We start from the raw sequence: 17,500 nt of genomic DNA, 5'->3' as shown, positions 1-17,500 counted from the left end.
CCGACAAGGTTAACGTCTGAAATATAAACAATAACTAGTCCTTTAAATAACCCTTTTTTAATTAGAAAAAAAAACTGAGAAAATTTATTTTCTTCTCATGATTCCCACTAAAGTCTAAAATTGTGTTATATGTAATGTTACTTATGCATTATATATAACACAGCGCTGTACACGAAAGAAGTCAAGTTTGGTTAATCCTAATAAAACAAAATAGGATGAATATAATAGTTTAGAAACAAATTTGGGTTATATATTTACACATTAGGGGGTGGGGAGTTAAATATAGCATATATTAAATACGTAACCTAACCTGACCTAGGTACCTCCCCCCCCCCCCTAAACCCCCAAAAACAACAGTTTAAATATTGTAAACGCAATAAGCCATCACGCTTTGCAATCCATTTATATCTTGCAGATACCCGTTGGATAGGTTTTCTGTCTGGTTTCCTTTTACAGTCTATAGCGCTGTCTTACATATAATGCATAAGTACCTATGTAATTTGCCCTTCCTGAAGAACGTGACGAAATAAGAGGGGATACCCAAGCTAACACACTAATAGCAATGAACTCATAAAGGGTTTTACACGGGAGTTATACCACCAACCTTCTGTTATTAAACAAGACAGAGCTAGTTATTAAACAAACAACTACATAAGTTTCAAGAAGCAAAAAACTGTATATAAAGACCTTTCCATTTTAACAGAATAAGAATTGTTAAGTTACAACCAAAGCCTGATACTGGTAAGGTCGAACACTTTTAGTGAAAGTTATTACATTTTAGGGTGGTGAATTAAGCCTGAAGTCTACTGCCGCAATACCGGATTCTTTGTAGCGCAATACTAGGGGTTTCACACTATCTATACCAAGTATAACGATTGTGCATCTCCAGGCACCCTCATTTCTGCCTTCTGTATGTCAGGTCTTTACCTTTTTTTGAAGTTAAGCCTCTTTTTGGCCCGACCTTTATGCCTTCTATCTTGCGTTCGTATATACGGTATACATAAAAGACATATACGTACATATTACTAAGGTATACATAAAAAACATTGCGCGCAGTCCCTTAGTAATAGGTACATACAGCAATTTAATATGCTGATTTATGTCAAGTTTAAAGTCATTGAAACAAGAAACACAACAAGGTTCTAATTATTTTTCAGGTAGTTAAAATTAAAATTTATTAATTTAAATTGTTATTATAGTTTTTAATTATAATTATAAATGTTATTATAATTAATAAAATTATTTAATTAATATTTAATTATTTATTTTATTTAATCATTTTTATTAAAATAATTTAATTGTTTCATTTAATTACAAATTACTAAATTATAATTAATTTAAATTTTATTATAGCTTTTAATTTTTTAATTATAGTTAAAATTAAAAGAATAATAGGAATCTCTAAACATGGAATTAGGTAAAACAGCTACAGGAGGTAACGAACTACATTATAGCATTATGTAGAATGTAAACATGTACGCATGAACTGAATTCGGTGGGGGGGGGGTTAAACAGTGTAAAAACAAGCGATTTACATCCAATTTATATGGAAGTTCAGTAAAGATGGCCCAAAGCTGTTTATACATAATCTCCTTTAGGCTCCTTGTGGACATGCCAAATCTTATAGAAAAATATATCAGATAACAAATACAAGGTAAGGAATTTTTAACAGCATTAATTTCCAAGGACTAATGACTTTCTTTTCAGATGTCACGTCCTCCTCCGGAATATCCCGTCTCCCAAAATTCCTTCCCACATACCTACTAGTTAAACATGCTGAAACTCCAAATTTTCAGGTTAGGTCATGGTAACCGTTCACAGCAAGGTAAAGAAAAGATTCATTAAAGTACTTATATGACAATACATAACTCTGATTATCGTATACTGTGATCGACAAGGAAAAGTTACAGCCCTCCCCTGGTAACAGGCACGGATAAAATGTTTAGTTCTTATTGTTCTGAAACAGTTAAATAGCAAATAACTTTTTAGTATCTTTTGGGAAAAAATAAGAGACTTCCATACTTTGAAACGCCAAAATTTGATTTTTTTTTTTTTTTTTTTTTAAATACAAAAAAGCCCTTTTTGGTTGTGCAAAGACTATAAAAAGAAGTTCGTAGCTGGGTAGAAGGCTTTCCATAACTGAACCAGTAGAAATATAAACACATTTATAGGAAATTATAGGAAGGACTGAACCTTATGGTGCATGCTAGGCTCGTCCCAGTACTTGATTAAATAAAAAAAAACAAGTTTTTTTTAACTGAAAGTAAGGAGCGAAATAAAAACTTAAAACGAACAGAATTTTTTCTGTATATGAAAGGGGCTGTCCCCTCCTCAACGCCTCGCTCTTTAGGCTGAGTTTTTTATTGTTTTAAAAAATAAATTTGTGAGACAGAGTTAAATTTTAGAGTAAAGAGCGAGGCGTTGAGAAGGGGAGAGCCCCTTTCATATACGAAAAAATTTACTGTTCGTTTTAAGTTTTAATGTCGCTCCTTACTTTCAGTTAAAAAAAACTTGTTTTTTTATTTAATTTCTGAAAATTTATGAATTAATGCAGCTTTGAGTTTGGCTCCCCGTACATGAATAATTAAAACAAAATTTGCATATTAGTTTTACTTTTTTTGGTTAAATGGCTTTCTCAAAATTTTGATCTGACGTAACTTAAGAATTAACTTACGTAACGAACTTCTACATTCGTATAGGTATATTAGGGGGTTCGCCCCCTAGTCAATACCTTACTCTTTATGCTAAAGTTCAAATTTTGTTCCAATTCTTTAAGAATTACCTCTTAATCACAAAGGCCGTTAATAGAATAAATAGCTCTGATAAAAGAACAAAAAAAAACTTTAGCGTAAAGAGCGAGGTAATGACTAGGGGGCGAAGCCAATCATATACGTAATAACTTCTGTACGTTTTAAGTTTTGATGTTACTACTTACTTTCAGTTGAAAAAATTGTGTTTTTTATTTGATTTCTGATCGTTTTTTAAAATAATGCTGGGAAATCTGGCGCCCCCTTCATAGCAATGTCCATTCCCCCATGAAAACTTCCTCCGTGGAAAGAAACTCCCACGTAACCCCTGCCCCCCCCGAACTACCAGAAAACATCCCCCCTGAAAACTTCTGTATACTTCCCAATAACCAATACTATATGTAGACATTGGGCAAAGTTCATAACTTGCAGACCTTCCCTCCTTGACTGTGGGGGATTAAGTCATCCTCAAAGACATAGTTATTGTATTTTTGACCATGATGGGTAGGACTAAACTGGATGAAACTTATATATTTGAAATCAGCGTAAAAATCTGATTCTGAAATCTGAAATCTGATTCTAAAAATCTGATTTTGATGCGTCTATTGGTATAAAAAGTCCGTTTTTTTTTAGTTTCGGTTACTATTGAGCCGGGTCGCTAAACCCGTCAAATATATATATATATGTATATATATATATATATATATATATATATATATATATATATATATATATATATATATATATATATATATATAAATTTTTTTACCAAGAAAAACTTTAGATATTCAGAGACAATCTCAGACACACGAGATATGAATACTGATTTTTCAAGCTCTTGTGATTATATCGTAAACAAATAAACAAATAACCCTGAAGTTGCGTTAAGCGTAATTTTACTTTTGACGGAGTATAAAATTCTGATCTAGAATTAAGGGTATAAAGATGAACAAAATGAGAGAACCCTGTCTTATTTGGAGAGGGTCTTGATCGGTGTGTTTCAATTTAACAAGGTCTGGATTTAAAACTTAGGATTTCATTAACAAATAGCCCCCAGAAAGGCAAGGGTGCCAACTAGGGGGAGGGGGCATTTGTCCGTCGAGATTTGAGAAACACACTTTTAGGCATTTTCATTGAAAAATACCCGTTTTTGGTATTTTCATTGGAAGAAAACCGAAAGAAATTGTCCCCCTAGATTTTAAAAAATACATTTTGCCTCCCCTCAACGCATTCGTGAATAATCGTCACTGTGTAAAACTAAGAAAAGTCTGTATTATTTTCTTAATTTATGCATGCTATTGACATACTTCCTCGAAATAGTACTTAAAAAGATCTTTTTGAGAAATTCCCAGAAATTGAAAATATTTCCTCGTCTGAAGTTGCACGTGACCTTTGTCGATGTCGATGTTTTTCATGCAGTTTTAGTTAATAGCATGCAAAAGTTAATAAATATCGGCTTTCCAAAGTTTTTCAGGAACCGTTTCAAAGAATATGGGAAACAGATAAGAGATTTTGCACTTTAGCACGGGTTCAACATGAATAACTGGTAACTTTGCACGGGTTCAACATGCATAACTGGTAACGGGTTCAACCTGAATATGGTAACTAATAATACCACGAAGAGGACAGTGTTACCAGCAAAATAATAAAAATTACAAAATCTTTCATTTAATTTACATAAATTTGGATCTCAATTAATGTTCTTAGATTTATTAATGATTTGATGGCCCCTTAATTTTAGATCCAATTAATGATATTTAGATCCAACCTGAGATTATTTTAAAGTAGCCATATTATTCCATGTTTAGACTATAATTTGTTTGCTATAAAGTGCTTTGTGTATAGGGTAGTTTAAGAAAAATATACACGCAGATGCGCCCTTTAGGCACAAGTTATTTCTTTCATCTTTAAGCCGAATGTAAAGCATCAATAAGAAAGAATAGAAGAAAAAGAAGAAGAACTAATATTATTGATAAACGTTTTGGTTGTGCTAGGTGATGCTAGATGGCATTGTTGGTTTTATTCGCAGAGACGAATTTGAGCTCCCTCTCTTGACAGTTAAGCCTAACCTTTGGGCCATTTTTAAAATAAATTTTAAAGGTTCTCATAACCAATTGTCTAATAGTTTTGCGCCATAGAGGTCGATGCAGCTCGTATTTTAAAAATCTCTTGGAACTCCTTAACTGCACTAAGCATCTAAAACTTGTATCAGTAACATTGCAGACATGGAAAAATGCATCTTCAGCCAACAATCAAAACAGTAGACGCCAAACAAGACATTGATTATTATCTGTTTTTTTTTACAATCTGGTTTTCTGGTCTTGAAACATTGACTTGTTTTTCTCTAGAGTCTAAGTCTGAGCTCTAAGTATTTAACTATAGGATTTTAATCCTAGTCTCTCTTTAAAATATGAAAACTAATAATTGATATAATGAAAATAAGTGTCAAAGTATCAAAATCTAGTTTTAACAGGAGTAATGTCTAGGTGGCAACGCAGCTGAGTTTCACAGTTTGTAATATTTGACTCTGGATTAGGTTGAATAGTATTAACAAACAGGTTGAATTGGTATTCCAATTCAATTTGAGGGAAGGAAGTCCAAATCAAAGATCAATACGACAAGATTATGTCAAAGGTGTTTACATAGCCATTGCACATGAGCCATTCCATAGCCATTGCACATGAGCCATGATGAAGGCCATAAAACAAACAGGAGAGAAGATTCAAAAGGGAAGAAAAAACGCTGGTTTTGGTTATAATGTGCGTAGGATCTGGAGGAAAAAACCTTTGCTCCTTATTTGCTCTTTACGAAGAAGGGTCTTGAACGCAATAGTCGTTACTGTTTGATGACACACAGTTTTCGTCATCTTCTGGTACTAATCCTTGTTTTATTGGAAAACTACTGTGATTATGTTAAGCTCCCAGCCAATCATATGCTTTGAATTTCAATCTCAAAACATAAGAATTGGACTTGATCAGACTGGATTCTGAAAGGTTCATATCAAATAATTCATAGTTATAGAAAGAAAAATATGGTACTGGAGGGTCTTCGACCCTTCAAGAGTTCAAAGCTATTCCTGAAGCATATTATATATATCAAACCAAAAATATACCGACAAAGGAATAGGAGTAAGGATGCAGCATTAGCAACATAGCCCAAACTGGTAGTAAATATCTCCATTTTATGGCCCTTCAACCAGGAAGTGCAAAGTGGGGTTAGGGGCCAGCCATCCTGTGCTTTCGCGCACCCTTCCTGTTTACCTACCCCAGATTTCTCCAGGGACCCATTTAGAGCTGGATCGACTCTGGCTGAGCTTACAGAGTCCCACCACTGACCCCCGTACCAAACCGAATAACCAGAGACACCAAGACTTGTATCCCTGTCTTGCATCCCTTGTATCCCAAGATTTCAAGTCTAATGTCCTAACCACTCGATAATTATAATAAGTTGTCCCCTCAGTTTTTCTGACACCTAAAAATAAATTCCTTTTATCCTATAGGCTATTCTTACATTCCCATGGTGTACCTTACCCCTCCCTAGATTATGCGGGCTAAAACCGCTGCTGCCAAGAATTATAGAGGTTCCGGTAGGAGGGTTCAGAAACAAGGATTTCTGGAACAGGATTTCCTAACTAGAGCCCCCTGGAACTCTGGGGTTCTATCAAAGGTTTCGCTTGAAAGAAGAAGATAATATTTCTTCGCCTAAGCTACAATGCAAAAGAAAACACAAAAACATTTGTTTGAAAATTGTACTGGGGTTGCTTGAGACATGCTGCTTACTTAAGGACTACATAAGAGTAAAAGATTCTGAGCAATACTCAATTACAGAAATTACTCCTGTTTTACTAGCCTCAGCGAAAATATCAGAAGTTTTATCCAGGGCAGTTGGAGGTAAGAGAGGTGTAGAGGGCTGCATCCACCCCAGAAGGCTTATGTGGAAAAAGCTAGTAAATTCGGACTAGCGACTAGAAGTCGAACAAGTCAGAATTAGTCAAATGTATCTGACCTTAATCATCTTTAGATAATCTGCCAGATTGTTACAAGAAGAATTTATAGGAAGTTCCCTCGGGGAACCTATTGGAGAACCACAAGGCTGAGAAAACTAGGGAAGAATACAAGAGAGAAAAACTCAAAAAAGTTGTGTAATATTATTACGTTGAATATGCTCACGGCAACTTACTAGAAGAAAGTTGAGAATAGACTTAAAATTGAGTGTTCAAGTATCGTTTTGATTGTTAATGGTAACTAAAAAATATGCTCCACAAAAATTGCTCTGCAGCAAATATTTGCTCCACATATATTAAGATATTGCTCCAGCTCCATATATAATGAATTACAAAAGTAACCAGTCACACTTTATGCAAAACTTAATTTTATGACGTCTCAAACTATTCTTCTTCCGCTAAATCTTTATTTTGACCTGAAGCAAACAAAAGATAAGTAGAAAAGGATTCTTGATGAAAAGACTCTAATTAAAATGAAAGAAAAAAAACTTGGCAAAAAGAGCAATATTTCTTTTTTACATATTTTTCAATTAGTCTTTAATATCAATAGCAGCGAGATGACAATCCGAATTGCTATTACTTGCACATCAACTTTTTGACCTTGCTATTTTTTTGGCATTTCTTGATTGTTGGCAACACCAAAGGTGTGTTCTATCGAACAGAAGAACGTTTCCTGAACATGTTCACCTTTCTTACAAATGTCCTTGCAACTGGAGGGTATGTCTTTTTCTAACACCTGTTACACAAGTGTTGGCCCAAATTGATTATTTATCGGTTTTTCTTCCAATAAACACATGTTTTATTCTGAGAAATTTGCAAATTTTGCCAAAAACGGTCAGTCCATGATTTTGCCAATTAAAAATTGCAATTTTTTTTTCTTGATTAAAAACGAAAATTAACCAAGAATTGTAGACAGGAAACCAGCAGTAGTATTCGTGAATTCCATATCTTTTTATGAAAGTTATTACAGCAAGAAACGAATGCCAAGTATGGAACAGTGGCAGATCTAGGGGGAGGAGGCACGCGCACCCCTAACATAGTCTAAAGTAGTGTAATTTACTTAATTTGTTCATAACGCAAGTTTAAAGGATCAACCTATTTTGCCCCCCCCCCCTAAAAAAATACTGGATCCGCCCCTGGTATAGAAGCTATAAATATTATCGAGTGGAGAGCAGGAAAAAAGATATCATCTTCAGGCAATAGGTGGACGTTATCAGCTCTGACATATAAACAGGGGCCTTCAGTGTGCGTATTTCCCCCTTCTAAATCGCAGAATTTTCCTGCAATTTTCTATAATTTCATTTTGGCAAATATATCCCTCCCTTATGTACCTCCCCTCCATAAATTCCTTCGTACGTTCCTGAATGACCTACTAGTAGGGCTTTTACCTTTCGCAATACTATAAATGCAAATGGTACCTCGCCATACTGAAAGATGAGAGCTGGACAGTTGTAAATATTAGGAGAGTAGTAATGATCGGACCAAAGAGTATGCCATACTCAAGGCCGTATCCAGGGGGGGGGGAGGTTTACCCGGTTCCCCCCCCCCCCGAAATGTTTGTTTTACTCGTAAAAACGTAACAAAAATTGACATAAACAAATTTTTTATGAGTTTTTTGAGGTTTTTTATGTACCCCCCCCCTAAAAAAAATGTACCCCCCCCCCCGAACAAAAATCCTGAATGCGCTTCTGGAGTATGGATAACTTATAGGAGCGGGAACTGGAGCAAGTGTCAACGAAAAAAAAAAACGGTATCTAATATTTTGCGTTTTTTGGCATTTTTTTCGACTTAATAGTAAAGCAAAATTAGTGTAATTAGTGTAGCTGACAAAGACACTGTAATAATAAGTGTTTGATGTCAGTTTCTGAGAAAAATATAATTAAGAAGCTTGAGTAAATTCCAAGAAACGCCAAATGCTAGATGATGTTAGATGACAATGGCGATTTTTTGCCGACACTGGCGCCAGTTTTTGCTCTTATAAGCAACCTACACTCTTTTGGACTAGACTTTTATACAAAATGGAACTCCTTCACATTTTGCTATTGTCGTTCGTGAATGAACATCTTCTGTGAGATGGTTAATTCGTTAGGTTCTGATTTAACCCTTTTTTCTTTTTTTGGAGTAGGTTAAATGAGTAACTTTTATGTACGAAAGTAAAGATTTTAGAATAACTTGGAGGAAGACTACCTTAAGTTACTTTTGATATTTTCGGACAGACGAATGCTTTTGCATGTATAGAAGTTTTAACAAAACCTCCTGTCATGTTCTTTTCATAGTCGTTTTGTAGAATATTGATTCATAAATATATTAAAAGATTTTCAACATAAGGAGTGACTTCTCAATCACAAATGGATATTATTTGTAAAAAAATAATAATAAATACAACACAAAAATGTAATACTCTCAGAAGCCACGTTTTGTTATTTTCCTGTCCTTATATGAATACCATATTTCAACCTATCTGCACATTAAGAATGTATTACATCCATTTTACATTTTTATACTGATTAAATAGGAGATTTGCGAGTCTTGCTAGCTGTGGATCTTCAGCTTATATATCAGTAGGTAATGTCTGATACCTGTCTTCATGTCCTAAAGACCAAACCAAAACACCACATCCAAGGCCGTACCCAGAGGGGGGGGGGCTAGGGGGGTTTGAACCCCTCCCGAAATGTTTTTTGACTCGTAAAAACATAACAAAAATGGATATAAACAAATTTTGTATGCGTTTTGTGAGTTTTTTGTGTAACGCCCTCCCCCCCGAAAAAAATCTTTGAGAAAAACCCCCTCCGAAAAAAAAAATCCTGGGTACGGCCTTGACCATATCTAATGTATTTTTTTACAAAAATGAGAAATATTTTCCTAGCGGGTCTTTATCCAATGGTTGAATCGATGGAGGTGTATTTATTTCTTGTGAGGTAGGGGAGGCGATCCATAATTGGAGAAAAATGTTTTGGCAACTTAAAGAATACCAAGCAAAACTGCATCTGCTTTATATTGAATTGAACCCTCATTATTCACCTATCATTTACAGCTCCTTTTCCGGTTAATTAAATCCTTGAACAAATCCTTAAATCCTGGAATTACTTAAAAACTTTCTTTAACTCACCTCTATATTATAGAAATATGAGGAACGTCATTCAGTTTTACTTTTGTTTTACAGGCACTTAGCTTAAAAGTGCGCAGTTCAAGTTTAAGGTACGTTGTTTTACGAGTACATCCTTAGTGTTTTTGTTTTGCTGCTACTAAATATTCATTGCAGCTCTAAGCCGCCTGAAGCTAAAACAACTCTACATGCTCCTGCCTTACCCCAATTTGTTTTAAATTCCACTCTTTACCCCCTCCCGAGAAATTCAAATTTCCTTTAAATCATTTTTACGACCGATTCCCACCCCGTTCAGGAACGACCTACCTTTCACTCAGTCCCAGACCAATGGTGAAAAGGCAGAGGTTTTGCCAATGTATCATCCCTTGTCCGTAAACCGGGGCCTAGTCGGGCTAAACTTTCTTTCACATAGCCCTGGAGTGTGAGATTGAACCAAATTTACCATTCATCTTATTCTATGACATACGAGCAGTCAAGTGGAAATTATTCTAAAGCAATTCCTTTTGTTTTGGGCAAGACAGTGTCAAGTCAGGGCAAGTGGAATTCTTACCACAATACATGTGAGCCCCTGCACAACTCACCTCAACACACCACAAAACTTGACCTGTATTGCCTATTTTTAGGAAATTTCTTTTGCTTTGGGTAGACAGTATCAAGCCAGGGCAAGATGAATTTTTATTACCATATGAATATTTATTACCATATGAATTTTTATTATCTTAAATTACCTTAAATCGCACTTGCTAGCGATATGGACGAGTCCAGTGTACATTCCAGTTATATGAATATTTTTTATTACCATATGAATTTAATATATAAAAATATAGTTTTATATACATATGAACCCCCACATAGCTTCCTCCACCATAGATCAACGGCAATACAGCTCTACCTTCACACAAACCAGGCACTAAAGAACTTGATTTATATTGCGTATTCTTAGGCAATTCCTTTTGTTGCGGATAAGACAACATCAAGCAAGAGCAAACTGAATTTTTACCGCCACATAAATATTTCTTTAATAAAGAAACATTTTGAAAGAAAACGAATACGCTTCAAATTTTTCATGGGGTAGGGAGGGCTCATATGATACATGTTATGTTTTCGACTAAGACAGCACCAGTCCTGATACATTATATATACACGATGAATAAATTATTTCCTATATTTACTTAAAAGGGAGGGGGTATAGCAGTTCTACCTTGGAGTCGATTCAAAGCTGCTTATGGGGGGGGGGGATTATTTGTTATTGCAAAAACGGAAAACAAATTACATAGATAGATATCAGATTAGATAGATACTAGTTTAAGGGACGCTGTAACATCACTTGCATCTGACAGATGCTAATGGAATGATCAATCATCAGTAAAACGAATTTCATCATTGAAAACAAATAATAGTGAGATATAAGGGACGCACGGCCCCGGAGGTCATCCTAGGTACGGGTATGGGGAAGTTCAACTAGTTTCGTAATTTTTGTGTAACCACAATTTGTTAAAAAACTACATCTTAAAATAAGTTTCCCCTTTTATTTTGAATAATGTGAACGTACAATGGATTGTTATCGCCATTTTAATATTTTAAATGTTGGGCAGTTGAAGGATTATCGTGTATTAGTGTTTAAATAAATTTGCACCTCAGATATCAAGATATGAGCTTAAGTGCAGCACATGCAGCCACAATGAGGAGCATAGGTAAGTGCAATACAGATGCATAGGTAGTGAAGAACAAAGAAGATGCTAAACAATAATGGCAAACAACTTCATCTCCGCCCCACCCTACGTCAAGCGTATTATTTGGCTACCTTACAGGATATCCTGCGTTTGTATCGCCTCATCTCTGCCTACTACGGGGCAACCTGCTTTAGTCTTTTCACCCTGGGAATAACTCTGAAGAATATTCTGGGTCAAAGGCTTTCCAAAATTGAAAAGCTAACGATATGTCTTTAGTTGCTAATTAGTTATCTACAGATAGAGTCCCTAAGTGGTTTTGCTGAAAGGGATGAAGATGGGACTCTTCAAGGTTACAGATTATCACCATGACCAGACAGATCCATGTGGTCGGAAAAAGTTCCTTGATTTCTATGCATTCGGGAGAGCTGATGGAGCTTGATTTCTGATACTAGTACGAGTAAGGAGTGTCTTTAGGTGGTTTGTGTTTGTTTTTTTTTCGGGAGGGGGGGGGGGTTACTAATTTTCGACTCGGTCAAAAATTTCGGGGGGGGGGGTTCAAACCGGGTACTTTGACCATTCCTTGAGGTCACCTTTTTTCACTTGACCTTTATTTTTTCTAATTCTATTTGGCACAATAACGAATCATGAATCCTGGTCCGTAACATCAGCCATAACTTGCTTATTATATTACTGGCCTTAACCCATTACAAATATATTGGATGTATCATGTTACATTTTTTGCGCCAACAGCCATTTCTGTCTCAAGAGCCATTCCTACATTTTTTTAATTCGCCATTAAATGCTACAACAAAAACTAGACAACAGATATACATATTTACAGCACATCAGTGTTGCCAACCTGGCCTGGAAGAATTTACTAAATCTGAGAGGAAAAATTTACTAAATCGCATCTGTTTTTACTAAATGCTCAAAAAAAAAATTTGCGCGTGCGGCGGCTTTTTTTCTTTTTTTTTCTCTTTTCCTCTTTTCTTTGTCTTTTAATCTTCTCTTTCGTTTTCATAGTATGATTGAAAATTCCAGAAACCTATAAGTTCAAAAATCTTTTTTTTTTGATTATTTGGATGTACTACTTGACAGGCTTCATATTCCAGATGCGGTGTATGCAAGACATCAAACCATAGTCTGGAATCTTGGATTCTGGAAATTCTGCTGGCGAATCCCGGCTTTAAATTTATCAATGGTCTTCAGGTCATAAGATTCAGATATACTGAAAAGTCTGAGAATCTGAGAAAATATTCAAAAAGCAAGTTAAGCCGGCATACCAGTTCTGATTTTAAATAGTTTGCCTTTCGAAGCGAGTATCAAGAAAAAGCCGAGAGAAAAGTAGTGATTTTTAAGCACTAGGGGTGACGAGAAATCGCAAAAATGAAAGCAATAGTAGCCATAATACCTAACGTAATCAAAATCAGATTTTCTAATAAATGGACCCTAATTTTTTTCCCTGAATCATAGAAAATAACAAAAATTTTGTTTACTATAAATCATGACTTTTTACTAGATTTTGGGAAATTAACTAGATCCTCTAAATTTACTAGATTTTTTTTTTACTAGATCTAGTAAAATCCTAATGACGGTGTCCTATATTTGCTTTCCTAGCACATATTTACAACTAAACACAAAAAGACATTCTGCTGAACTTTGAAGACTGGTTATTTTTATCAAGTGTTCAAGCACATAAGCGATTGAGGAGGGTCAAGGAGGTTCTATGGAGGAGGAGAGGATATTAAAAAATCTCACTTAAGTCTTAGTAAAAGCAAAGCTCCTGGTAGCTTTTTATTCATATGGGAAAAGTATATCCACGTCCATTGTAAAGGGGCCAAGGAAAGGGCCATAAAAACACAAAAAGACGAGATAACAAAGACGAAGGACGTTTTTACAAAGAAATCCCAAATTTTACAGAGAATTGCAATAAATAAATAAATAAATAAAAGCAATAAATAATTCATTGTAATTTAGAAACACACGTGTTTCATAGGTCATAGATGATAATCTGAACCTGTTTTTATTTTCAACAATAGTAAGCTTAATTATTTTCTTTTTACATCAGCATTCACCATAGTATCATGAACGGTAACATGATACGGACCAAAACCATAAGGAAGTATTTCCAAAGGGTGCGAGGGTCTATGATACTTGGTTATCAGGGATTTTTTCAAAAATTGTTCATTTTAGACCGACATTTGACACTTTTGTGTCCAAATCTAGTAACAAGGCTTGTCAGAAGTGTACATTTGACAATTAAATATACTTTCTTCAAAGTATATAGTTGGAGTCCCACCAGCTCCAGTATTATTAAAGACTTTTTGGGTTACATCAGCTCATTCACAGATTCTGAAAGGTGATATGGCCCTGTTTTCTTTAAAACTACGTAGGTCTATTTTGATGCTTAGATTTCGGTTGAAGCTCATTAGGTGCAATGAAGATAGACTAGTAAGAGCAGCTTATTATCAGATGTTGAATTATGGTTTGAAAACGTCGTGGCCGTCCCAAATTAAGTCATTACTAGAAAGAGTGGGAATGCCTCACTTATGGAATGATGGTCTAGGCTCCCGTCATCTACAAACAGATTTCAAAAGTCAAGTACGATTTACCTTAGAGAGTCAAGAAATTCAGTATTGGCAAGGGCTGGTTTTAAATTCTACAACATTGAATCATTATTATCAGGCTAAACCCAGTTTTGGAGAGGAAGTTTATTTTAAATTTAATTTACCGGCTATGATTTTATGTCGATGGATTCAGCTTAGGGCCAAATGCCTTCTAATTCAGAGCAGGCAAAAGGGGTTCGACGAAAAGATAGTTGATCCTGAAGGGCGGTATTTACATCCTCTTCGTAAAGATGAGGACGAAGATTTAGACCATTTCCTCCGGAAGTGCCCGTTGCTGGAGGAACGGCCGTTAAAAAGGCTCTTGAAGACCAGGGAGTTTACAAAGACTTTGCACATAAGTTGAAGTTAATTTGTAAAAAGCAAGACCTGTTTATTAAAATGTATTTAAACCAATTTATCTTCAGATCGGCACCAAAAGTTGACCTATATTACGATTCAAAAACTGTTGAAAAAATTACCTCTAAGGAACTAAAAAATGAAATAAAAGTGAATATTCAAAATGAGTAAAACTCACAAAAGGTAAAAGCAAAGTAAATTCAAAGCTTAAAAATTTAAATTAAAAGTTTTTAATTCAAATTGAAACAAATAACAGTAAAAACTAAACTAAAAGCAAAAAAAGTAACTAAAAATTAAAAGTAAAAATTGAAAAATTAGTGAAAATTTACCCTAAAGTTGTATTGATCATCCTCCGTCTGAGCATCTGGATCAAAACCTTCTTCAAATGACTTCATAAAGTTGAACTTGTGGGGTTTCGAAAGGCTCTCTTCTCTTACCAATGATACCAACTTCGGATCTCCCTTAATTAACAAAATCATTTATAAGATTACTATTGTTACAAGAAAAGATAGTATTCTTTTAAACCCAGAACAGATAAATAAAAAACATATAAAAAAAAAAAGAAGCTAAAAGCGGTTTGAGTTCATTGAGGAAGCACTCACTTTCATAAATCACGTACACCAGTTGGCGCGTGCCAAGCGTGGCAGAATTGTGCCAAACATGACGGAAACTGTGCCAATCGTGGCGTAGAGCCAAAAAATTCATTAGATTGGACTCCATTTTCCACTTTTCTTTTTATATCTATCTCGTTAAGTTAACTTATCCCGCCTTTACCTGTACTAACTTTTCCATTTAGGGACCCACACGTTCAAAGAAAATTTTTTTGTTCAGTTTTCAGCCTGAACTTCAGGTTCTTTAGATTTAAATCACTAGCTTTATTACTTACAACATATTCATGCCCTGAACCCATGGCGGCCGTACATGGCGTCCTGTCAAGATCCCGAGATGATTGTTTAAATCAGAGGAATCGAGACATAAAGAAATTATCAGGATATAGTACAATCCACGGGACACGTGGGGCAAAAGCCTAAATTTATGACGAAATTATTATTTGGTACTTGTCAATTCGCCGGAACCCACGCGATATATAGTATAGGGAAGTTACTTAAGAAACTAGTCAAACGAGGCTTTCAATAGAAAATTGGATTGCAAACCTTGGTTTGTCATTGCGTTTACAATATTTAAACTTGTTTTTTGGGGGGTTTAGGGGGGGAAGGTACCTAGGTCAGGTTAGGTAACGTATTTAATATATGCTATGCTTTGCCCCTCACCCCCCTAATGTGCAAATATATAGCCCAAATTTGTTTCTAAACTATTATATTTTCATCATATTTTGTTTTATTTCATTAGCATTAACTTGACTTCTCGCATAGGTTCCGGCTAATTGACAAGTACCGATTATTTTATATATAACGATTCCTAAATAAATCTTCAAAGAAAGGCAGGCCTGTTATCCCTTCTTGAATGAAGATCTTATCGAAATTTGGACCTTTTCCAAAAGACTACGCGAAACGACCTCAACGATTTATTTCAAATTAAAAAGTTTATCAACGAACTGCATTAGAAAGGTGAAAATGTTATACCTATTTGGAAGGTGGATCACAAAGAAGTGCTATCCAGAATAATTGTAAAATCCCAAGGATCTTCCTTTTTTTAATAGAAATTAACAAATCCTCTTAATACCATATTCAAGGCCAAGGAGCTAATCTATACAATTAGGGAGAAAGGTGAGCAAACGAGACCAGAGGTAGGCTTGCGTCATTGATTGACTCTCTGCCCTCACCCTTCATATATTCCTAATACTACGACCACTAGGGCTGCTGAGACCGCAATCGATGGACGTCAAATTTTAGAAAAGGGTTTGTTTTTGTTTCAAGTGCTAGTTTTTGTGAATTAGGAGTGATGAGGACTTAACAGTGCCTAATCTTTGCTTTCTTTCCCCGGGATCCCATCGAGGCAAAATACGATAGGAGATGAAAAGTCAAACAGTGTTTCCAATATTCTTGAATTTTTATAAATTTAATATTAAATTTTTTTTATAGAAATAAAAAAAAACAATCGGTCACAAGATTTTTCTTTTTCGTTTCTGAATTTTAACATCGCTTGGTACTTAGTAATTATTCAGAACACACTCAAGTTCTTAATCTAAAAGTAAGATCTGAGAAAACCGGTTTCATAGCCACAAAGACAAGTGACGGGTGACAGAATGCATTCGACTTATATAATTTGGGCTATATATTTGCAAATTAGGGAGGGGGTAAAGCATTTGGTCAGCGTGAAGTTGGAAAACAAGTCTTACTTCATAATATGCATAATAATTGTAGCTAACACATTTTATACGCAGACCCGCTATACATTACCCCCCCCCCCCCATATCGTTATCTTTGTCAGTGTTTATTTATCATGATTTATAAGGATTTTATTTGAATTATTTTTGTCTTTCTGTAAAGTTTTCTTCCCAAGCATTAATCAAAATTATCGACCTATCAAGACAAAGATAAGTACATATAAGACAATAAAAAACCTTTCTTTGTTTTATTTGTTTTTAGTTTAGTTTGGTTTTATCTTTGTTTCTCTTGTGCTGAAAAGGCCTAGTTTACATACAGGCGAAATATCCGTGTTGTTTTAGTTTGTCATCTTTTCTCTCTACTGGCCACAGTCTCTTTTGTCGCTTTTCATTGAGTTTTTTTTCTCTCTTTGTTAATTTTTTATCATGGCTTGAAAGTTAGGCTTAAGATCTTTTATTTAATAACTGTATAAACTAAAAACTATAGTTTCAGACTATAAACTGTATTATAACTATAAATTACATACTTCAGCTAAATAAGCATAATCTATGAACTATATCTAATTAATGAGAAATAACAAAATAATTGGATCTCAATAATTAGTCTTAATAACTAAAATAATTAATAGCTATAATATTAATCTATATTTCAGCGAAAAAAAATGAACAATAGGTGTTTATTCATCATGATTTATAAGGATTTTATTGCATACTTTTCATC

General features: G+C 34.8%; 1 protein-coding gene across 2 annotated transcripts in view; it reads right to left on the bottom strand.

The window, feature by feature from the left end:
* Positions 1-17,500, bottom strand: part of LOC148942652 (bromodomain adjacent to zinc finger domain protein 2B-like) — a 180,474-nt gene that overhangs the window by 53,282 nt on the left and 109,692 nt on the right. For both annotated transcript variants that reach the window (XM_089102192.1, XM_089102193.1), the window contains exon 24: positions 14,822-14,953. In XM_089102192.1, coding sequence (XP_088958318.1) covers positions 14,822-14,953 — 132 coding nt within the window. The remainder of the gene's footprint in view (positions 1-14,821; positions 14,954-17,500) is intronic.

This window comes from Artemia sp. Qi Xiang Cuo, chromosome 16, assembly GCF_049724085.1.
Source record: "Artemia sp. Qi Xiang Cuo chromosome 16, ASM4972408v1, whole genome shotgun sequence".
Lineage (NCBI taxonomy): Eukaryota > Metazoa > Arthropoda > Branchiopoda > Anostraca > Artemiidae > Artemia > Artemia sp. Qi Xiang Cuo.
Note: the sequence above shows the minus strand (reverse complement) of the source record. Positions and strands in the feature narration are given on the sequence as shown.